Source organism: Ciconia boyciana, chromosome 1 (assembly GCF_034638445.1).
Source record: "Ciconia boyciana chromosome 1, ASM3463844v1, whole genome shotgun sequence".
Taxonomy (NCBI): Eukaryota; Metazoa; Chordata; class Aves; order Ciconiiformes; family Ciconiidae; genus Ciconia; species Ciconia boyciana.
Genome location: NC_132934.1, coordinates 58,306,639 through 58,328,708, shown reverse-complemented (window position 1 = coordinate 58,328,708; position 22,070 = coordinate 58,306,639). Strand labels below are relative to the sequence as shown.

The 22,070-nt window shown below is 55.2% G+C and overlaps 1 protein-coding gene across 4 annotated transcripts; it reads left to right on the top strand.

Moving 5' to 3' along the window:
* The first annotated feature begins 1,228 nt into the window (after positions 1 to 1,228).
* Positions 1,229 to 21,461, top strand: MICALL1 (MICAL like 1). Of its 4 annotated transcripts, none has more exons than XM_072869400.1 (16): positions 1,229 to 1,433; positions 7,596 to 7,644; positions 9,538 to 9,679; positions 10,805 to 10,908; positions 11,643 to 11,779; positions 14,070 to 14,650; positions 15,163 to 15,226; positions 16,337 to 16,722; positions 17,057 to 17,535; positions 18,021 to 18,155; positions 18,485 to 18,611; positions 18,968 to 19,058; positions 19,446 to 19,519; positions 19,863 to 19,977; positions 20,311 to 20,357; positions 20,671 to 21,461. In XM_072869400.1, the coding sequence occupies exons 1-16, from the start codon at positions 1,288 to 1,290 to the stop codon at positions 20,790 to 20,792; spliced, it is 2,799 nt and encodes a 932-aa protein (XP_072725501.1). In that variant the 5' UTR covers positions 1,229 to 1,287; the 3' UTR covers positions 20,793 to 21,461. The 4 variants fall into 4 exon arrangements, with proteins under 4 accessions (XP_072725501.1, XP_072725512.1, XP_072725530.1 ...); XM_072869411.1 differs by lacking the exon at positions 1,229 to 1,433 and adding an exon at positions 4,864 to 4,907; XM_072869429.1 differs by lacking the exons at positions 1,229 to 1,433; positions 7,596 to 7,644 and having other exon boundaries at positions 9,539 to 9,679; positions 10,809 to 10,908.
* The last annotated feature ends 609 nt before the right edge of the window (positions 21,462 to 22,070 follow it).

Here is a 22,070-nt window from a genome sequence, read left to right as displayed (position 1 = left end):
CCAAGACAATAATTCATTTCCTTTTTCTCTAGTAGTAGCTTTTCTTGTGATTTACACCACAGCTTATCTCGGGCACTGAAGGGGGAGGCTGTGCAAGCCATTCAAAGAGAATTTATTTTTCACTTGTTACAGCTCTGAGGCCATGGAGAAATAGAATGAAACAGTGGAATAGAGGAAGGAGGGTGCTAAGCGTGAGATCTGACTGGAGAAAGGAATATGGAGCTAATTTAAAAAAAAAAATGGAGAGAGGTGACTCCTGATTTGGGACTGGCAGCAATAAGCGCAACATCTGTGTCATGGATCAGCCTTCCGCACAGGTAGCTGTTGCCCCCCGTTGCCTAACTAGAAATGAAAAAAATGTTTAGCAAAATAAAGTAATGTTTAACAGTGTGCTTCCCCCCCCCCCGCATCATTGTCGGACCATCACGCTAAATGTGCAAGCCAGCTCTCGGTGACAATCCATCTCCTCGATGTTGTGGGTTCCTGAGATTGTATCGCACCCTTCCTCCACTTCTTCCAGGGCTTCCTGTGAAGCCTGCAACTCCACATGTCCTGATCTTCAAAGCCCTCCCTGGCCCCGTGCCTACCCCAGGAGCCACCTGCGTCCCACACGTACTCCACTGGTGTTTCCGTGTCCTCCGCTGCTGCGGCTTATGCCCCTAGGACTGCCGAGAGCTGCTTTTGCCTAGAGCAGCCTACGTCGAAGCCTGAAGAGGATCCAGAAGTTAGATGGCCTGGGGTTTTGTTTTTCCTTTAGCTGAAGTTAAGCTTGAGTTCAGTCCCAACTGTTTTCAGTTCCTGCTTGCAGTCCTCCCCCTCCTTCGAGCGGGAAAAAAGGCTGCAACTTTCGTTCAGGGCTTTTCTCCGAGCAGTCAGCCTTCCCCGACGGGGCGGGGGCGTCTCCCCAGCCTGCTGCCCTCCTCACCAGGAAGCAGAAGGCCCCGGGGCCTGTCTTGCCAGGGCACCGCTCTGTCCCCTTCTCTCCCGCCTTTCCTACCTGCCCCGCCGGCTGCTCGGGGTCCGACCCTGCCGCCCGTTTCCCAGCCCTTCCCCTCCTCTCCGGGGAGAGGCTGCGGCGCTCCTCCCTTGCGAGGGGAGCGGGCAGGCACCGGCCAGGCGCCGTGCAAGCGGCGGCGAGAGGGAGGGGGTCCCGGCCTGCCCCGGGCCCCGCGGGCCCCGCCCCGCCCCTGCCCCGCCCCCTGGAAGCCGCGCCCCGAAGGCCCCGCCCCGCCCCCGGGCTCGCGACGGCGGCGGGCGGCAGCGGCGGCGGTCGGAGCGGCCGCCCCCATGTCGGGCCCGCGGGGCGCGCTGCAAGCCTGGTGCCGCCGGCAGTGCGAGGGGTACCGCGGCGTGGAGATCCGCGACCTCAGCGCCTCCTTCCGCGACGGCCTGGCCTTCTGCGCTATCCTCCACCGGCACCGGCCCGACCTCCTGTGAGTGCGGCGGCGGCGGTGCAGGCCGCGCGGCACCGGCCTCGCCTCGCCCGCCGCGCCGGACGGGGCACCGCGGGGCCCGGCTCCGGCCCGCGGTCGCTGGGGCAGGAGGAGGGGGAGGAGGAGGAGGAGGAGGGTGCGGGGGCGGCGGCGGCCCGGAGGTTTCGGGTGCGGGGTCGCCGGAAGCCCCGTTTCTGGAGGGGCTGAGCCGTCCGTGGCCCTTTGCCGCTCTCCCGGGGGCTGCCAGGGCGGGCGGGGGGCTCGCAGGGAGCTGGGGGGGATGGAGGCGCCTCAGGAAATGGCTCCGGGCTGGCTGGCAGGGACAGACAGTCTCCCTGTGCGTGGACGTGGGGGGGTTTGGGAGCAGAGAGTGGGGCAGCAGCTCTGTTGCCTTCTGAAACAATTGGGTATGGGGATGAAGGGTGCTGTGTTTCAGCAAGTGACTTTCTGACCCGGGCTTGGAGACCTGTCAAGGTCAGGGTTAGCAGGAGTCGTGGTTTAAGGCCGAGGAGAGCATGGAGGTGGGCTAGGTCTGGTCTCGCACTAGCGTACTGGTACTGCCATACACCCAACTGGGAGTGGTGCCTGTCAGGGAAGAGGCACGGTGCTGGCAGCTGGCGTGGGGGTGTTTCACCTCCGTGAGAGTGGGCATTCCCAGTTCCCGAGGACCAGAGGCCTGCCTGGCACAGGGACATTCCCAGCTGCCAAAGGCAGCCGCTCTGAAACATGCAGAGCCCTGGACCGAGTCGCATCATGCATTTGCTTCCAGCTTGTTTGCTGTGGATGCCACAGTGAAAGCAGGAGGTACCAAATGCCAGCAGAGATAGCGAGCCTTGCTAGCCTCCCCCAGCAAACGTCTTGGAGTTGAGTTTCCTCCGTCAGCCTCCCTTTTGCAGAGTGACTCTGAGGGGGAATGTGAGTTTCAAGAGGCAGCCGGTGAGTTTGGGGTTGCTTGGGTGCATGGTGTCAGGCTGGAGAAACTGGCTGAGCTACTGGAAGGAATCTGCTCCGACCTGCCGCTGTAGCCCTGTGTGCCCCGGCGCCGCTGGGAATCCGCCTCCCATCTGCTCTAATCTTTTGTAGCCCTCGCAATGCAGGTAGGCATCGCCCCACCTTGCCGTCCCTCTGGCATGTACGCATTCCTTGCCTGTCAGCAAAGCCTGGTGGTGCATCCCCTGTCACGTTCTGCTCTGGGACTGGTCGTTCTTCCTCTGAGGTTGCCTGAATTGACCAAATCTTTTCTGAGCTGTCCCTGGGACAGCCTTGTGTCACGACAGCAACCTTTAGCAGGCAGAGGGTTGACAGTGGCTCCACTGTGGAGCTGCAGTGTCCAAGAGAGGGCAAAACAAGCCTGTGTTCTTACAAGCAGAAGCTGAACAGGTAGGCTAGAAACCAAACTGCTGCCTACTGTGTTTCAGGTGGCTGCCACAAAACGTTCAGCGTGGTGTTCACGAACCACCAAGAACCAACATTTATGGTGGCTTTGCATTGCTCTGGGTCTTGAGGGAGCTGTGTGGTCTTGTGTTCCAGCAGCTCCCGGGTGGCGTAGCTTGCTCTGACCAGCTAGGATAGAGCCTCTGAAAACGCTCCTGGTTGCAAGGCTGCTGGAGGGGAAGAGGCAAATTAGGGACAGGAACACTTGCAATTACTGTTTCTGAAATTTTTAATTTTTTTTTTTTCTGGTGAGTGGCATAATAGCTGGGAACTGAAAAGCAGAGGTTCAGCAAAAGCTTACAATAAACATCACTAAAGCGACCTGATGGTTTCCTGTTAACAATATTTACCATCCCGTTAAGCAGCAGCTGCTGCTCTTAAGTTGTCAGTGAGCTTAAATCTGCTCCTGGCAAATGTCCTAACTAAATGCTTCACAGGTCCTCTGCACGAACGGTATCGTAGAGACAAAGCCCAGGGCCTTACAAGGACATGGCATGTTGTAGAAGGATTTTCAGAGGGTGGTCAGGAGAGTAGCATCATTTCATCTGATTCCAGCTTCTTCAGCCTGTCCCGATTTGGAAGTGGGAAGATCAGATCAGAGGCAGTAAATCTCCTGATGGCAGAGGAAAAGTAGTTGCCCTTCTTTTCTTCTAAAGTGCTTTCAGTCAGCCCGGTAATGGGACTTGGCAGGGATCTGTGAGTACGTTTCTGACCTTGCGTGGTCTTCCTGTGTGCGGGGCTCTCCTGGCCCGTGTGAGGCGGCCGTGCTGCTCCCCGAAGGCTGAAGTTCCTCTGTACTCAGCTGCTTCCCCACTTGCTGCTGGCTTCCCCTTGGGTCACAGAGGGAAGGAACGAGCACATCCATACAAGAGCTGAGCTGGAAGTCTCTCGCGTACCTGTGCGACACAGCTCCTCTGGCACCCTGATCCTTCAGGCTTTCTTCTGCAGCTGTGGTGGCTGTTGGTCTGTCCCAGTTGTCTGACCTTGCCTGGACACCCCTCTGTTGCACTGTTGTGCTGGTAGGTGACACGCTGGGGAAGAGGCTGTCATGAAAGGAAGTGAGGCTGAGGACAGTTCCGCATGACCCCTGTTTTGAATACAGTCCCCTTGGAGGGATGCTCCTCTGGAGAGCTTCAGAGCCGCTCCTGCAGGGCTCTTGGAAACACTAGAGGTTTTTTTGAAAGAAGCAGCCAAAGCTGGAAGTGCTCAGTGTTTACTGAATCCAGCCAAAGGTGTCTTCAGCTGGCCACCACAGATGGGGTGCATGCCTGTGGGACCTGTGTGTTTAGCTCTGAGGCTGAAAGTCCCTGACTGTAACTCCGCTACTGTATGCACCTCGCTTGGTTTCACTGCCTCACTCTCCCAATCAGGGAAATGGGAAACCTGGATTTAGCCTCTGACTGCACTGCTGACTGTGTGATCTCGGGGTGAGACATTTAATCTCTTCTTTTCCCTTGTCAATTAAGCTGGAAGCATCCAGGCCAACTTGACAGTGGACTGTGGGGATTAATGAGTTTGTTTGTTCAGTGCTCTAGAAATCTGAAGCACGAAATTAGTGTTTACAAGGCATTTGCCGCAGCTTAGTGAAGGAAAAAGCATCTTTCAGCGTCCCAAGCTGTGCAGCCTCCCCGGAGCTCGGGAGGTTCTTGGCATTTGGGGGCGAGAAGAATAAGAGAGCATGGCACATGCCTTTCGAGTGCCAAGGCAGAGGCTTGAGGAAAACAGGAGATGAGAAGAGCCGTGCGCAAGAAATGCTATTTTGTGTCCCCAGAGCTGTGGGTTCAGTTACAGGCAGGATCACAAATCTCATTTGTTCCTTCACATGTACTGTCTCCATTTCCCTGACTAGACCCGGAAAGCTGAAGCGCTTATTATGCGGCACTGCCGTTAAAGTGCTCATGATTTATGTTTGAGGAATCCAGGAATTTGCTCTGGTTTTAGCTGTACGGCGCACCCTTCCCCCTTCCCTGGGTCTGCTGTGCTCCCTGGCAGCTGCCCTAAACCCCGGAGTGCTTAGTGGCTCTGTATGTATCTAATTAGGTAAGCACTTGGGATGTTATTTGCATGGAAATATTACTCCAGGATATGCTGCGACGCTGGGGTTTGCTGAGTCAAGACAGTTGTTCAACTGGGATAGCCAGAATCTCGCCTATTCTTACATCCGATCCCTTGGACTGGTATGTTGTCGGGAGAGGAGCCTGAGCAGGGCTGGATGAAAGGCTGCTGAGATCAGGGCAAGGAAATAATGTGACATGCAGCCACATGTCACAGAGGAGCGGGATGGGAAGTTCTGGTCTTTCTGCAGAGGAGGCGGTTTATAGAGAGGAAAGGGGTATGTCTGGGGTGACCTTCCCCCATGCCTGAGAGGCCGTGCTCCTTGCACGTTGGTACGGGGAGCATACCTAGAGCTTCAGGGATGCCACGCTACAGAGCAGCATGTGGGAGTGCCCATGTCAGGAGTGATGGAGATGAGCGCGGTCCTGCTTGGCTTGTTCGGAGAGGGAGCTGGAAAATGCAGCGGAAAGGAACTGAATAAACTGTGATCCCTGGGGCCTTGTACTGATGGACTTCAATATCTCGGGTAAAAGCTGAGAGTCTGCAATCCTACGTTAGCGGAAAAAATCTTCTATTCCCTTGCTGCTTGGTAACCCCCCTGTTACCTCTTGAGCTTCATGTCATCTCTGCTGGCATCCGCTTTCCCAGGCAGATTTGCCTTGGTTTACTAAAACAGCTTTGGTTTGCTGGGGCAGAGTGGAATGGACATGATGTTTTGTCTGTCAAAAAATACTCTCCCAGCCCGGGCCACCAAGGAGTCTTCAAGCTTCCAGCTGCACCACTCCCATATCCTGAAAGTGAGGGCATTCAAAATGAAGGTCATGAATGTTTAGAGGTCAGTTGATATACAACTTTGCTGTCATCACTTCTCCTGTGTTCCCAAGCTGGTATTTTCTTTAAAAGGAAAAAAAAAATACAAGCAAGGTTAAAGGGGTTTTCTAGGCAAAGAAAAAAGACTTAAGGAAAAAACATCTTCCAGTGAAAACTAGTCATAAATACAAAAAAGGTACTAGCTTTCACATCAAAGCAAAGGCTGCAGCTGAAGCCTTTTCTCATCAGTGTGTAGAGAGGGAAAAGTTGCAGTATTTTGAACACGCTGAGTTCTGTGCATGTATTTGCATGTGCTTTCAGAAAGGTGCTTAACACAGAGCTGAACGTCCAGTCCATCTTCTGCCTATCTGCCGCATTTGCTCCCGCAGCAGCGAGCGGCTGCAGTTTCATTTATCTGAGAGGAAACGGTACCAGCAGCCTCTTGCTTTTGAACGGAGGAAGTGTAATTTTATGGTGGCGCAGGCAGCTGGGAAAATCTTCCTGAGCTCATCACAGACTTCCTCTGCAGCACTGGGAAAGGCGTGCGAGGGGCTTCAAGAAGGGGCCGGTTGCCCTGCGGTGCGGCGCCGGGGCGGGTTGGGTCGGTGTTACAGGAAAAGGCGATAAAATCCAAAAGGGGTGGAGGAAGGCAGGCTCCCGCAGCCCCTCTCCGCAGGCGCACAGCTGAGGATTTGCCATCTCACCCGGTTCCTGCACACTGCCTTTACAGACAGTAATAGAGAGGGGTCACGCTCCCCCTCTCTAATCTGAACTGTCTTTTTGGGTCGGTCTCCCGAGCTTTGGCACGTCTCTCGGGGCCATTGGGGTGGCTTCACCTGACCCTAAACCTCTCTGGGCTGTGTCCTCCTCTGTGAATCCAGCTCGCAGGCACACTGAGCTGCTACATGAGGTTTTTTTGGTAACAAAGCTGAGATCCATGGCAGGAAGGGGCTGTAATCAGTTTAGCATGATGCTGTTTTCACACATTACACCCACACGCATGTGCAAAAGGCATAACTAACTCCTTCTTGTATTTCTCCCCCTCTGTTGAAACCTGCAGACCGCTTTAACCCTCTACCCTCTGCTCCTCTGACGAAGGCAGCTAGTCAATCCCTGCAGCCAGGCTGATTCGATCCCCTGAAGGGATCCAGGGGAACAAGTGAAATGCCACAACGTGCCCAGGTTGGGAACTGCTGGGGTTCCCCTCTGTGCCCTGAGCGCCTTGCACTCAGCAAGCTGCCTCACTGTAAAGGCTGCAGCCGAGGATGGTTTCCTGTGTACTGCAAGTGTTGGGGGGCAAGCAAGGACTGAAGTGCAGTTTAAGACCTGTGTCACTCCAAATCCAGGGGTGACCTCAAATCCCTTAAGGTGGTGCAGGGAGGTTTGTCTAAGGACCCTCGTAGGAGGGAGAGATCTAGTGCAGGCGGCTCTTCCTCTTGAGGTGGGGGATCTGCTTCTCCATCCTCCTCCTGCTGTTGTGCCGGTGGCCTTGGAGGGTCACACTCGGGGTGGTGTCATGCACCCTTCAGTGGAGCGGTGTGTGGTGCTAATCGGAACGTGGCCCTGGTATTTCTGCATCCTTTAATCACAAGGGCAGAAGAAGCAGGTAACGAGAGACAAGAATGACATTTTAATTTCCTGGTCACCACCCATTTGGGATTTGCTTTCTTTTTTTAATTGCAATTTCCCTTTGGTTTCTTTGTCGCTTTACAACCTGAAATCTGCTTTGCCAAGGTTTTGTTTATCTAGGGCCTTATATGTTGAGTTGTTGTAAGGTTGGCTGTCCTGAGAACCTGCGTGTGGTGGCATTGGGGCACTTTTCCTCTGCACCTCATGTGGCTTTTTTGTGCTTTTTCATTTCAGAGACTTTGATTCTCTCTCCAAGGATGATGTCTATGAGAATAACCGCTTGGTAAGTTCCTGTTATGCAGTGCACAGAAGGAAGAAGGGACATGAGAATGACTTGATGGAGGTCATGTAGTGTGGGAGGACTTCGTGACGGTGGTGAGGGTGTAAGAAAAATCTGTGTTTGTAAGTAACAGGCAGGAGCTTCTCTGGAAACATAAGGGAATCTGAAACATCAGCTTCCAGCCTGTGCTGAAGAGAAGATGGTTATCCTGATAGTTGTCAAGACAACATCTCAGGTGAAGATTAAAATGGTGCAGCATCTTGACCTCAGCTGCTCCAGACTTGCAGGTGGTAGAAGCAGGAAGCTAGTTTTACTCCAGGCATAAGCAGAGAGGAAGGTTGTGCAGGACCTAAGCTGGTCTGCAGCGTTCCTCTCCTGCTTGGGACAGCTGGAGCCAACAGCAGAAGCAGGCAGTGGGGAATGGAAAGATGCCCAACCCAGGGGCTAGGGGTAGGACAGAGCAGCAATAGCCTTGGGTTTTTTGCTGAGAGAAAGACCTAATTGCTGCAGGCTCCATCTGATAGTCCATGGAGAGACATGGGCCATCACCTTCCCGAGATGAGTTGAGCTAGGTCATTTGGGTTTTCAGGATTAGGGCTCTCCAGTTGGGTCCTGGCCATGCCCTTTCCTAGACCAGTTGGCCCCTTTCAGCCATTAGCAGCTATCTTTTCCCATTTGAGAGCCACACAACAGGTTTCTTGTCCTATTAGTGACCCCTAAGCCGGGGTCTCTCCTTGCTCCCTGCTGCTTGCAGCCTTGTGTTCAGTGAGGCTCAGTCCAGAGAACCGGCTTAAAGCCAGGCTGAGCAGACCTGAGTGTCCACAGGGGGCATTTTACGCCCCCAGTTACTGCAAATATCCGTTTTAATTTATTTCTCCGTTCCTTTTCTTTAGATCCCACACCTGCACAGCATCTTGTGCCCCAGAGGCCAGGCACCTTCAGTCTTTACCCACACCCTGCACCTGGTACCTCACCATTCAGTGCCCACACCACTCTCATTCCTTCCTGACTCGCTTTCTCTTGGGTCCCTGCCATAGTCTCGCATCCCCTCTCCCTTGGAGATCAATGTGGGTACGCTGCCCTTGGCACAACAGCGGGATGGCCAGTGTGTAGCCAGTAATCCGCATACACCGCTAAGTGTGAAGCTCTCAAACAGCTATTTTCCTCCTTCACTCCTTCCTTTCAAGTAGCCGTGTTTGCAGTTGTAGGAGCTGTGTGCTTCTTATCACAATGTCCTTGTCATTTCTGCTCGCTGAGACACAGAAAAGCACTGAAGTGGCTTGTGCGTGGCAGGCTGCTGGCTGTTGAGCTGGGATGGCTATGTTAACTGTGGGAGGGGAAGATGTGGCATCCCAGAGCATGAAAGGATGGGCAGAGTCAGTGTTTCTGTGGGGTGAGCGTTTGGGGTGGCCAGGGACACTGCTCAGTAGAGCTGGTGTTTGGCTGTGTCACTGGAAGTTCCTGCCAGCCCTAGGCCCTTCACAGTGCCAGCCAAGGCTCTGCCGGGCTCTTGCATGAGGGCACCGGTGGTGTGCCCATTTCACAGGTTGAAAAAACACTGGTGGTTTTTTTCTTTTTCCAATGAAAACTGAGACCTCCTGAGAGTTCCCCTCCCTGTCCCAGTGCAGCAGCTGAATGCCAAGACCCCTCAGGTGGGAGTTGCAGGGGCACAGGCAGCTGAAATGACTTGGAGGAAAGGGCAGCTGCAGCAACTTGTTCCCTTGCTTCCGATGCCACCTTTCCAGTCAAGCAGCATGTCTGGGAGCCTCTGTCCGTCAGGGATGCCGTAGGCTTACTACTTAACCTTCCCCAGGGTCCTTCCAACTTGATTTCTCTGTTATTTTTCAGAGGGCATCAGTTTTCTCTCATTAACACCTCTCTCTGCTGTTCCTGCAGGCCTTTGAATTGGCAGAGCGGGAGCTGGGCATCCCAGCCCTGCTAGATCCCAATGACATGGTCTCCATGAAAGTCCCCGACTGCCTCAGCATCATGACTTATGTGTCTCAGTATTACAACCATTTCAACAACCCTAGCCAAGGTGAGTGTCCTCCCACCCCTCTGGCTTCCAGTTTGCCCCGACTTGAGTACAGGAAACCCAGCGTTACCTTGTGCTTCCTCCTTCCTATGGCAAATGGGAGCTGTGTGTGTTTGTGGGGAAGGGGAGAGAATTGGGTAGTACCTGCCTCTCCTGGATCTTGCTGATGGCGGTGAGGAAGGCCTGGAACAGGGCGGGACTAGGGCAAGGTTTCACAAGAGGTGGATTTAACAGCTCAGGCTGTGGAAAGAGGAACGCCTTGTTTCTCCTCTCTCCGCACTGCATTCCTGCTGCTTGGGTTGGGCCACCACCCCTGATGCTCATCAGACCCCTTTGTGATCTGCTTTAACCCACTAAAATGGGAGAAAGCTAGATAGGCAACCCGCCTACCGCAGCTAATTTTTATCACATCTGTAAGTGTAAAGCAACTGGACGTCAGAGGGAGGGGAGCCAGGGTGGAGTGTCTCAAATCAGCTCATCTGTCCTTGCAACTGCAACCTGAGCTGAGTACTGCTCTGAGGCATCTCTTCCAGGGCATCCCTCCTGGGTGGAGATGAGGGCTCCCGGTCTCTGCTCCGCTCTCTAGCCACAACATCGGATAAATCTCTTCCACGTGGGTGTACTTATCGAGGGATGCTGGCCTCCCAGCGGAGGACTCCTGCTGGGGACTGGCGTGTGAGTGCCAGCCCTGATGGGCAAGGGATGCTTTGCAGACCTGCTGACAGCCTGGGAGCCCTGGGGCCCAGTGGGTCACAACAATACATCAGCAGCTACGCAGCGTGCTCTGGGCTTTAAGCATTGCTTAGAGAGTTGGTTACATGGAAGCCAAGCAGTATTTGATGAGTAAATCAAATCACAGTGAGAGGCTGGTGTCCCTGGGCCACAGAAGGGGATCCACAGCAGGGCTAGGCTCTTTGGCAGCCTCGCAGCTGACCCATTATTAGATTTTGTTTGTCTCTTCCACCTAAAATAGGCACTGAAGTGTTGGGAGTGGCAAGTCCCATCCTAAGTCACAAGGCTAGATGACTTAGATGACTTTTTTTTTTTTCCCCCCTCCCCTTCCCCCACATGGGTGGTGTGAGTCACCGTTCCTCTTGGTGCCTGATCCTCCTTGCCTTCTGCCTCCAGCCAGAGTCCCTCCGCCTATGAAGCGCCCAGCTGCTGCCTCCTCGCCTCCTCTGCTGTCCCACAAGAAGCCCGTGGCTGCGGTCCAGAGTCCCCCGGCACCACAGGTACTTAATTTCTTGATTCAAAGCCAGTCTGAGGCAGTGGTGGTCCCTGTGCTGTGGGTGAGGAGATGGGAGAGAGCCCGTCACAGCGGGATGGATCTTTGCAGGGGGCTACCTATGTATTTTGGGGTGAGAGGGGTGTTTGGGATTTTGGTGCCCTGGGGGACCCAGCTGAAAGAGTGATTTCTCTCTAGGAGTCTGTGGACTGAAATTTGTCCATGGCAGGCAAGAGGTTGGGTAGATTGGTACCAGATGGTTCCTTGAGCCACCCAGGGCACAAGCACCCTCCTTCCTATGGGAGGATAACCCCGTAGATGAGGAAAGAGCAGAAATGTGGGATTAGAAGAGCAGAAAATATGCCTTTTTCTTTCTTGGCCCTTTATTTCAGGTTTTAGCAGATGTCTGGGATGGCACGTTTTCCAAAGCGGGGGGGAGGTTCCTCTTGCAGGTCCCTGCTGCCTGGGGTTTAGATTAGTCCCTTCCACAGCCCTTCAGCCCTAGACAGGGGCAAGGCACCTTCTGGATTGGCCCGTTCTAATTTGGGAAGAGGCAGCCTGCCTGTGCCTGGACTCGGGGGCAGCTGTTCTGTGCGTTGTCAGACCTTGAAGTCAGCCCCTGAGCTGTGCCACAAGCACTCAGCAATGGGCCTTGCACAGGGAGCAGCTGCTCTGGAGGAGCCGTGGGCTGGGGAGCAGCTCGTGGCCCCCCTCCTGAGCTCCCCGTGTGTTGTGTCTCAGGACGATGTCCCCTCAGACCTGTCGGAGCAGTCCCAGCGCACAACGCTCAGCAGTACCTGTGCAGCCTGCCAGCAGCACGTCCATCTAGTCCAGCGCTACCTGGCCGAGGGCAAGCTCTACCACCGCCAGTGCTTTAGGTATGTTGTGGCCAGGCCTGGTGGGGTGGCCGCTCTCCTGGGCAAACTGGAGTTCTGTGGCCAGCTGCACTTCATCTTTGTGTGTCTTGGGCAACATGGAGCATCGATGACAGTGCCCAAAATGATACTGAAGAGGGTCTGTTTGCCTGCCAGCCCCCTGTCCCAGAGGTTTAACTAGCCCCTTGTGTCCAGCCCTGTGCTGCTTGCCCCGGGCTGCTCTCTTACACTTTGCCACTTCACTGACTTGGGATCCCAGCCCCTTGTGCTCTCCCACCTCCATAAACCAGGATGCTCTGCCTCTTTACCACCCACCTACCCAGAACTCCCAACACCACCTTCTGATGAGGTCTAAGCCAGGACATCATCCTACAGATCTCCTTCCACCTACACTCCACATCCTCAACTGGATATACAGGCTCCCACACTGCCTGGGGTGGTGCTGAGCTCTCAGGGGAGCATGTGGAGAGCTGCAGACTGTTACCAAATCGAGGAATGAGGGATTAGACGTCAGCAGCTCTGTGATTACTCCCTGGGTGCAGGTCCTTACCTGCAGCACCTGTGAAGTCATTTCACTTTGCTTTCCCTGCTTGGATGGTGAAGGGATGAGATCTCTCCTGTGGGCCACAGGACAAGAGCTGGCAAGTGGGCAGCTGGCATCTGAGGACAGAAATATTGAGCCACTGGGAAGATATGGGAGGCCTCATTCACCTGTATAAACAGTTCCTGCCTAAACCAGCTGGGGATGTGTCATAGAAACAGCGTCGCGGGAGGGGAGCTGGGCTGGGGCCCATCAAGCTTCCCATCTGCAGCTGGGGCAAAAGCAGGAGCTTTGCTCATGGGCCAGGAATAGGAGAGGTGCCCTGTTTGCCTTGGCACAGCTCATGGCCCTTTAGACTGAGCAGTGAGATCTCTGTAATTTTATTCCGAGTGTTTTGCCTCCTTATGCTTTTCTTGTCTTTTTTTTTTTTCCCTTCTGCTGGTTCATGGGCACTGTTTGGTCAGGAATGTCCTGTGGCAGTGTTTTCTGTGGGTTGATGGAGATAAAATCAAAACAAACCTCTTTCTCCCCTTGTCCAAACTTGCCACCTCTTCATTTCATCATACCCTTTCTCTCTAGAGCCCCTGTGTCCTCACACTTCTGCTCTACATTTCAAAGGAAATCCCAGTCAACTGGACACCCAGAGCAGAATTCCTCACCGAAATTATCTGCTTGCAGTGTAGGGCAGCCAGTTGCTGCGAGCGTCAGGCATTCAGACAAGAAGGAACAAGCTTGGTTTTCATGGGAGTGCTTCATCAGCCCCTTGCCCTTGGCTCTCATGTATGCTATCCGCCTCCCTTCCCAGGTGGAAAAGGGCTGACTTGGTTGCCAGTGCTGTGTATTACGCTTGTGCCTGGAGGGCTTCATTAGGGAGGATTCAAAGGCTCAGTGGGGAGAGAGTGGATGATCCAAGGAGATGTGGCAGACAGTGAAGGACGGGGAAGCTATTAGCCCAGTTTCAACAGGCGAGTGTAAGAACAGCCCTACTGTGTCATTCCCTTGTCCTTCCAGCCAAGTGCCATGACCCTGGTGGGGGCCATGGTCAGCACCAGCGAGGGTGAGCGTGAGACCAGGCTAGGCTTGTATGCTGCTTCTCCTGACTGCTCTTCAAGCCTCCAGCATAGGGATTTCCTGAGTTGGAAGTGGTGTCATTTTATTTAATACTCAGAGTTTGGGGGTGGGGGTATTTTTTCCCCCCACAAATGTGTCTGATGGTTCTTTAACCCGCCTGGACCCTTGGCCCCCCCAAGGCAGCCTGTAGCCTCCCTGTGCCAGTTCTGAACCAGCTGCTCCCTAATTCCAGTTGATACTCCCTGTTTCATGTCTCTGAATGGTTGATCCCTCTCCCCCTCCCAGGGCCACCTGTGATCTTGTAGCGCTCTCTCCTGTCCCCCACCAGCTGCATCTTTTCCTGGAAAACTGTGGGTTTCTACTTTTCCAGGTCTGGAAACCATGCTGTACCTCAATACCAACTGTTGCCCTCCCACATCTATTAAATCCTTTCCGAGTTGAAGGAGGAACCCAAATGCGCACAGTGTTTGAGTTGTGAACTCCCCGTGGGTTCATACAGTGGTACGGTGATGTTTCTCTGTTCCTCTCCTTTCCCGAATGACTTCCCCAAGACCGTGCTAGGATTTAGTAGCAGGGGTGGGAACTACCTCCATGGCTCTGCAAGGATCTCCCAGGTGTGTTGCCTTCCTTGAGGGGCAGGATGGCATCCCCCATCTCATGGGGCTCTCTTCTCATTGACAGGTGTAAGGAGTGCTCCAGCACGCTGCTCCCGGGGTCATACAAGCCCGGGTCAGAGGCAGGGACTTTTGTCTGCACGCAGCATCGTGGTAAATTGGCCGTGAGTGGGAAGGCGGAGAGGAGGCCCAGCCCAGACCGACGGTCGCCAGAGCTGAGAACTGAAACTGGGGCTGGCAGCGTGCATGAGGATGCCCTCCCCGCAGGAGCAGAGGCGGGGAAGGACGATGGCAACTCCCTGGAGAGCATGGCAGAGACCCAGATGCCTGCAGAGGGGCTAGCTGGCCCAGCGGAGAAGGACAGTACACCCAGCAAAGCAGAGATGGCGATGCCCCCTGCTCACGCAGGCAGCGGGGTGCCCGTCTCCCAGACTCCCCCCAGACCTCCCCTTCCCAGCAAGCCCACAGTGCTCACCCAGGACAAAGCCAGCTCGCTGGACGGACGGCTCAGAGACACACGGCCCACCCCTGCCCCAAGGAAGGCCACTGATGCATCAGCCCTCTCCCCTCCGACGTCTCACCCTGTCCCCCGGCCCAGGTCCACTCTCCAGGGCGAGGGCAGCGAGTGTGGGCCTGGCATGGTGAACGGTAAGAGAGCACAGTGGCAGCAGGGGTTACCCTCCACCTCCCCAGCAGCTGCAGGTTGGATGAGTTTTGTTCCTTCTCTGCAGCCTGATGCCCTTCTGCCTCCAAATAAATCTCGGGCTCAGACACGGATCCTTTGATTGCCAGCCATCCCCATAGCGGGGAGAGCAGCGCTAGGTTTCACACCTGCCTGCTCCCTTATATTTCTCCAGAGCTCTCCAGGGAGTGCTGCCAGTGTGGAGGGAAGGTGGCAGCGCTAGAGCAGTTTGCAGGTGTGGGGACAGGGGCATGTCAGTTCTCCAGGTGCAGCTCCCGGGGTGGGGTGGGGAGAAAAAGCCAAGGGGCATGTTTGGGGTTGACTGACTGCACCAACTGTGGGAGAAACGCCATGAGGTCTTCAGAGTGGGAATAGCCAGCCTCCCGCGGGGAGATGTGTAAGAGGTGCCTCGTGTTGATTTAACCTCTTTCTTCATGTCCTTTTGGTGTTGTGACAGTCTGACCCTGTGTCTTTCTAGGTAGGGTACCTGAACCCAGCCCCCCTGTCCCAAAACCCCGAGGGAGACCCTGCTCCTCTGATCGGTACGTCCTTCTGTTCGCAGATCACCTGCAAACCCCGTAGCAAGGTGGGGCTGTGGGGACAGCTCAGCTGTGGTCTCCTCTCCCACCTCCATCAGCCCCTGCTCTTAGGAGGATGTAGGCTATGATCAGGTCCCTTCCCTTACCTAACAGGTGCCAGCCCAGTACAGTCAGGCTGACAGTGTTTGTCCGTACCTCCCAGGGCCTTTGTCTCTTAGGGTTTGTAAAGAGTTTGGGGGCTTCAGAAAGGCGTTTCTGTGGCACGTGCAGACTGCCAAGTGCCTTCTGAAATGGCCCTGCTTGTGGGTGCTGAGAAGGGGACACCTGTCTGCCTTGTGGAGGGTCTGTCCTGGGAAAGGTCTAGCGCAGGGACATTGTGAGTGCCTGGCTGCAACCTTTACACCTCCTGGGCTCTTACCCAGGAGCCCGCTGGTGTTGGTTCATTCTTGCCTGCTCTTGGGAGAGAGGTTGCACAAGCTCCCCGCATTCACAGCGGCCAAGGAGTGGGTGCGTGCAGCAAGTGATGGCCGCTTTCCTGATGAGCAGTGATTCACTGAGCCGTGGTGCGGGCTTGCCGTGAGCTGTGCCCCCAGAGGAGCAGTGGCACTTCCAGCCGCAGGAGTTAGCAAAGAGGAGTCCATCCCTGGGATGCTTGGGTGATAAGGTGACAAACAGCCCTCTAAAGTGTAGGAAGGGAGCATGACCACAGAGGGCAGGTATCTGATCTCGACTCCCCCTCCATCCACAGCCTGGGGAGCAGAGCTGGGTGTAGGAACGGTGTCAGGGAGGGGAGAACAGCTGTGCCCATAAAGCTCAGCCTTTACCGCTGCTTAGCGGACAGAGGCTGTAATATTCAGAAACCAAAACGCTGGGCCCAACAGGCAAGACAGGCAGGCTGTGCTTCCCTCAGGGCCATAGGTTTGCCCGCAAAGAACAAGACACTTTGTGTCTGGGGAAGACTAGGGCCACCCTTGGATGAGAAAGCTGCTTCTGCATGGGAGACATCCTGTTCCATCCGTCCTTTCCCTTGAGGGCTAAGCCCCTCTCCTGTGCCTTGCCATCCCAGCTTGTCTCTGCTCCCTGCCACCTCAATCTGTCTTTCTCTTCTCCCAGTGCTGGAGCTGCTGCGAGAGCCAAGGACCCACCGTGGATGGCCTTAGTGCAAGCAGAGCCCAAGAAGAAGCCAGCTCCCCCTCCTCCCCCGGGCAGCAGCCATGAGACTCCAAGTAGGACTTCAGAGGAGGAGGATGGGGAGGAGGTGGGGAAAGCCAGCAGCGAGGAGAACAAGTCTGATGCCACAGAGCTCAAACCGTACAACCCCTTTGAGGAGGAGGATGAGGAGGAAGAGGAGAGTGCTGCCACCCAAAAGAGCACGCCTGAGCAGGAGCAGAGTGAGACTGCTGCCAAGCCTCTCCACCCCTGGTACGGCATCACTCCCACCAGCAGCCCAAAGGCGAAGAAGCGGCCAGCCCCACGAGCCCCCAGTGCTTCCCCGCTAGGTGAGCTTCCCTCCACTCCCTTATTCCTCCTCCGCAACCCCTGTGTGGCCCCTTGGAGGCTCCCCCTTCCCAGGCGCCTCTGCATCACCCTGGTAGGCCAGGCCTTTATGCAGTGATGGTTGTGCTGGGACTTGTGTTAGCCATGTCCTGTCTACCCACTGGAGCACAGCATTTGCAGGCAAGACCTTTGTGCTGGAGCGTCCCTTCTGTCTTCTCTGAAGACAGACAGACACTGGTTCCCTTTGTACTCGCTCCTGCCTCCAGTATGTACCACTCTCCCCTTCTCTCCTGGCTGCCCCCCAGTTCCTCCCTGAGCTCTCCCTTTGCTTTGCAGCCCACCACCCCATCTCCAGGCTGTCACACTCTGAGCCATCATCCTCCACCCCATCTCCAGCCCTCAGCCTCGAGAGCATCAACTCTGAGAGTTCAGCCAAGGTGCTGGGTGACACCGATGAGGCCTCAGTGCCCAAAAGCTCCTCTGAACCTACTGTCCACACGCCAACGGCCGCCAAGACCTCTAGCACTGACACGCCGCTGGCCAGCGTCTCCTCCAGTGAAAGCCCTGCTGCCCCAGCCAGCCTCTCCACCAACTCCTCCTTATCCTCCTCCAGTGAGCTCGCCAGCTTCAGTGGGGAGGCGCAGCCCAGCACCCCGCACGCCAGCAGGAGCATCTCCACCGGCAGCTTAAAGACCAGCCCCAGCCGGCTGCCCCCCAAACCTCCTGCTGGGGCTAGCCCTACACCCATCCTCTTGGCTTCAGATGGGGGTGCTGGGAGCCCTAAGACGCCCTCCTCGCCGAAGCCACAGCTGAAGGTGAGATGGTCACCTTCCTCCCATCCAGATCAGGGGGCTTTTCTTCCCCATCCATCACTCGGTCACAGTGAGGATCATGAGTCCAGGCTTGCCCCTTAGGTAGGTCTGGTGTGTGACCCCCTGAAAGCAAGCCTCGGGCATGTGCTTGTTAAGTGGTGGCTCTGCTTGTACTCTGCCTGTCCCATGTGCTAGAGAAGAGGCAGGATGTCGTGTGGTCAGAGTACATAGGAAGGGAACCGTGAAGGAAAATAATTGATCATGCTTGTTAGAGAGAAGCTGGGGAACTGATGCCAAATAGGAGCACAGCTGTCTTTTGCCCCATGGCTAGGCTGCTGGTGGAGATCAGTGCTGTGTTCCTCCTCTAGGAGTGCGTGGGGCAGGACAAGCCCCAGGGCTGCCCTGTCTACTCAGTCCCAGCTGTTGGGATGCTGTATCCCTTCCCTTTCCTGGACCCTTGTGTATCTCCTTTTGTCCCCCCTCTCCAGTCTTCCTGCAAAGAGAACCCCTTCAACCGGAAGCCATCGCCTGCCGCCTCCCCCTCCGCAAAGAAACCTCCCAAGGGCTCCAAGCCAGTGCGTCCTCCTGCACCGGGTCACGGCTTCCCTCTGATAAAACGCAAGGTAAAAGGGCCCTCAGGAGCGGGAGGGGCAAAAGTCAGCTTTGTACCATCCCCCAGGGCCATAGCTGTACACATGCACCCTGCTGATGCATGTGTGGGTAGGGATTGCAGCAGGTGGCTGTGGCTGGGGAGGATGGTGTCTAGGCTAGACCCCATTAATGGCAGCACCATGGTCTCCCTTTGCTCCAGAGTGGGGTGGGGATTTCGGATCCACACTTAGGTGGAGTGGTCTGTTGTCCCCCCACCCCCATTAGTCTTGACCAGCCTTAGGGTTACCCCTGGAAACTGGAGGCTGATGGTAATGGAATTCTCTGCCTTGTGGTTTGGCAGGTGCAGACAGATCAGTACATCCCCGAGGAAGACATCTATGGGGAGATGGATGCCATCGAGCACCAGCTGGACCAGCTGGAGCACCGTGGGGTGGCCTTGGAGGAAAAACTTCGCAGCGCTGAGAATGGTATGTGGGGTGGGCTGTCTGTGGGTGTGGGGTGGGATGGACCCTAGGGCTGCCCTGTGTCCAGCCAAGGAGATAGCAGCAGTGACTTCCTCCCTGCTGATGCTGGGGTTGGAAGAGCACAAGGGGCTGTGCTGGGCTCCAGGAAGGGTCACAGCCATACCCTGGACATGGAGATGTCTCTAGAGTGGAAACAGGTGGGAGAAGAGATAAGGTCTCTCTGGGGCTCAGGAGCAGGCTGAGGTCAGGTTGGCTCTAGCCCAGTGCCCTTCTCCTGGCTTGGCAGAGCCCATCCTGCTGCAGGGTGATGGGATCCTGCAGGGCTGGGGATGGCTCTGAATTGTCCCTTTGCTTGGCAGACAGCCCTGAGGACAGCTTGCTGGTGGACTGGTTCAAACTCATCCATGAAAAGCACATGCTGGTGCGCCACGAATCGGAGCTCATCTACATGTAAGTGTGTGCAAGCATGTGGGGAGGCACTGATGCTCTTGCAGGGAGCCCTGTCTCAGCCCTCCTGAAATTGTGGTTGCAGGGCAGAGCCTGACATGGCCTCCTTGCATGGAGAAGGGAGGGAAAGAGGCCAAGCAGACAAATGTATCCAAACACACTCAGAACTGACCCACTGCAAGTCACCAGAGCCCCTGCAGCACCTCCTCTGGGGAGGCCTTGAGCAGCCCGGGCTGGTCCCTGCTGGCGCTTGGCTCCCTGGCCCTTTGGCTATATAGGATAAGATCAGCATCTCGGTGGTTCTTTCCAAGCTCACCCCGTACCTTGGGATGATGATCTGCCTCTCTGGAGCCTTGTAGTGGTTCCTGGCAGTGCCCCCTTCCCTTGCAGCTTCAAGCAGCAGAACCTGGAGCAGCGGCAGTCAGACGTGGAGTATGAACTGCGTTGCCTCCTCAACAAGCCAGGTAAAGCACCACTCTGGGTGCAGGTTCCTCCGTTTCCCCGCTGGGCTTCATCCCCTCTCTGTCTTGGTGGGTCTCGGGCAGAGACAGATCTTTAGGGATGCCAGCGCAATCAGCTGGCTTTAGGGCTGTGGCCCCATCTCATTGCGTGCCCCAGCCTTGTGCAGGGACGTGCTCCTTTTGTCCCCATGGGCTCTCCCTCCACAGCACCGCTAGCCCAACTGACCCTGCAGCACAGCAGGGTAGCAGGGGATTGTGCTAGGGGATCTCTGCCCCAAAAGCTCTGAGTTTCAGAGCTCTTTCAGCCATTTAATCGCCTGTCCTTCCTTGGGGTTTGGCTGGGTAGAGAAGGACTGGACCGATGAGGACCGAGGGAGGGAGAAGGTGCTGATGCAGGAGCTGGTGACCATCATTGAGCAGAGGAATGCCATTGTGAACTGCCTGGATGAGGACCGGCAGAGGTGAGTGCAGACTGGGGTGGGCTGGGGGAGAGGGGAAAAGCATAGCCCATCTGACGAGCGCCATACGAGTGGCCCGTGGGGGTGTCCCAAGATGTCCCTGTTGCTGACATCTTTCTCAGGCTTCCAGATCCTTGTCTCTTTGAATGCCTTGTGTGGGAAAGACAGGGCAGTATGTGCAGCACGTGGGATTTATCCTGATGGTAGCAAATGCTCACAAGACAGTGATGGATCTGCCCCTCTGTGGCTTATAAGTAGGAGGTTCTCTAGCCTTAAACAATACAGCAGCTGTTTTCAGGGCTGAATTGCTGACCTATTTCCCACTCTTTCTTTCAGAGAAGAGGAGGAGGATAAAATGTTGGAAGCCATGATTAAAAGGAAAGGTAAGAAACAATTGGGAAGATTTTTGGAGTGATGTTTTCACTGCTGACCCCAGTGAAGGACAGCATAAGCCATTCATCAAATTGTGTGCAGAAGGAGAGAGTGAATCTATTCTGTGTAGACTCTGGAGCCTTTCCTGTAAGGCCGTTAAAGTTTGGGGCACAGAGGTGCTGTGCACCTCTTATCACAGAAAGAAGTGTGTGTACAGTGGAGGGCTTTGATTCATGGCTCTCAACCTTTCCCCTCTTGTCATGCATGTATGTGTGTGTACAACCATCGGCATCCCGCAGTAACAACCTCCTTTTGCAACTCCAGAATTTCACAAGGAGACGGAGACCGAGAGCAAGAAGAAAGGCAAATTCAAGCCCATGAAGGTGCTTAAGCTGCTGGGCAACAAGCATGACTCCAAGAGCAAGTCACCCAAGGAGAAAAGCTAGAGCAGGGGAACACCAGCAGTGGGAGGGATGTGCTGCCCGACTGCCCTGGCCTCTCCACAGCTGGCTGGGATGCCTGCCAGGAAGGGGGGCTTGTCTCCCTCCGCTCCCCTCGCCTCTCCCCCCGCTCCCTCCCCAGGCACTGGAGCTGCCACCTCGGGGAGATGCCAGCCCTCTGCCCAGAGTGGGGGAGGCCAACCAAAGCGCTCCCTTTCCCGAGGCTGCAGAGGAGCCTGACCATCCCCTCTGTGAAGCCCTGCTAACGAGGTGGGGAGAAGATGGATTTGCTTTTTGGATACGTTACCCCATTGCGTCTTCTTGTTATTAACTGAGAAGCAAGCCAAGGAGTTTGGTGTTTGTGGGAAAACTTGCACTAACTGCCCCCCATCCCTCCTCCTGCTCTAACTGTGACAGTTCCATGTGCCTCCAACCTCTGCCAGGAGGGGACTGGGCCTGCCTGTCCCTCCCTGCCCACCTGCTCTTGTCCCCTTCCTGTCCCATTTTTAACTTCAGGAGAAAGCTCTGGCATTAGAATCAGGATTCTTTGGGTTTTACTGGCCTGAACTACAATGTTAAGAAAACACTCTCACATCACAAGGCTCTAGAGCCATAGCCAAAAAAATATGCCCTATTTATTTTGAGCTGTCCCCTCCCTTGAGCGCCAGGGCTGGGTGGGCTGCGTTACAGGGCTGAGAGGACCCAAGGGGACGGTGTACAGCTGCTAGGACATAGCTCATGTGCCCTACTCAGGACATCTTGCCCCCCACTGCTGCTAAACACCGCTGACTCTGCTGCCTTTGGGGGGAGGGAGGAACATTCCTTTTCCAGGCAAGGGCAGAAAAGCTCAAGACTGACTCAGTGCCGGCAAGGGGCACTAAGCTTGCGCCCCTGCTCACCAATGCCAGCCTTGAGAGGCATGGTCAGAACTGACCTTTACCCAGCTTCATCTGTGTATACTTTAAAAGTGTGCAGGGTTTGGCTGGTTATTTTTTACACCTCCTTTACTAGATGAATTCAAACCCACCCTAAAACTTTTTAAACCCCTTATTTTATTTGTCATGTGTGCGTGTGTGTACAATGGAGGAGGGAATGGGGGGGCGGTGTTCTTCCAACCATCCCTTCTTCCTTCCATTTTTGTTTCCTGCCTTCTCCTCCAAGGTGAGGAGTTATTTATTGAATTGTTGGATCAGTCTGAATTAGAGTTTCATGGGTGTTTGGTTGGTCAGCTGTTCATCATGCCTTCTCGTTAGCAAATGAGACAGAACCAGTCCCGAGCAAACT

What these genes read in the sequence shown, in the direction of transcription:
- MICALL1 (XM_072869400.1), top strand. Translation starts at nt 1,288, where the DNA reads ATGTCGGGCCCGCGGGGCGCGCTGCAAGCCTGGTGCCGCCGGCAGTGC. An exon ending in AGACCCTGCTCCTCTGATCG is followed by an intron (nt 15,227 to 16,336) that starts GTACGTCCTTCT and finishes CTCTTCTCCCAG; the next exon opens with TGCTGGAGCTGCTGCGAGAG. An exon ending in CCCCAGTGCTTCCCCGCTAG is followed by an intron (nt 16,723 to 17,056) that starts GTGAGCTTCCCT and finishes TTTGCTTTGCAG; the next exon opens with CCCACCACCCCATCTCCAGG.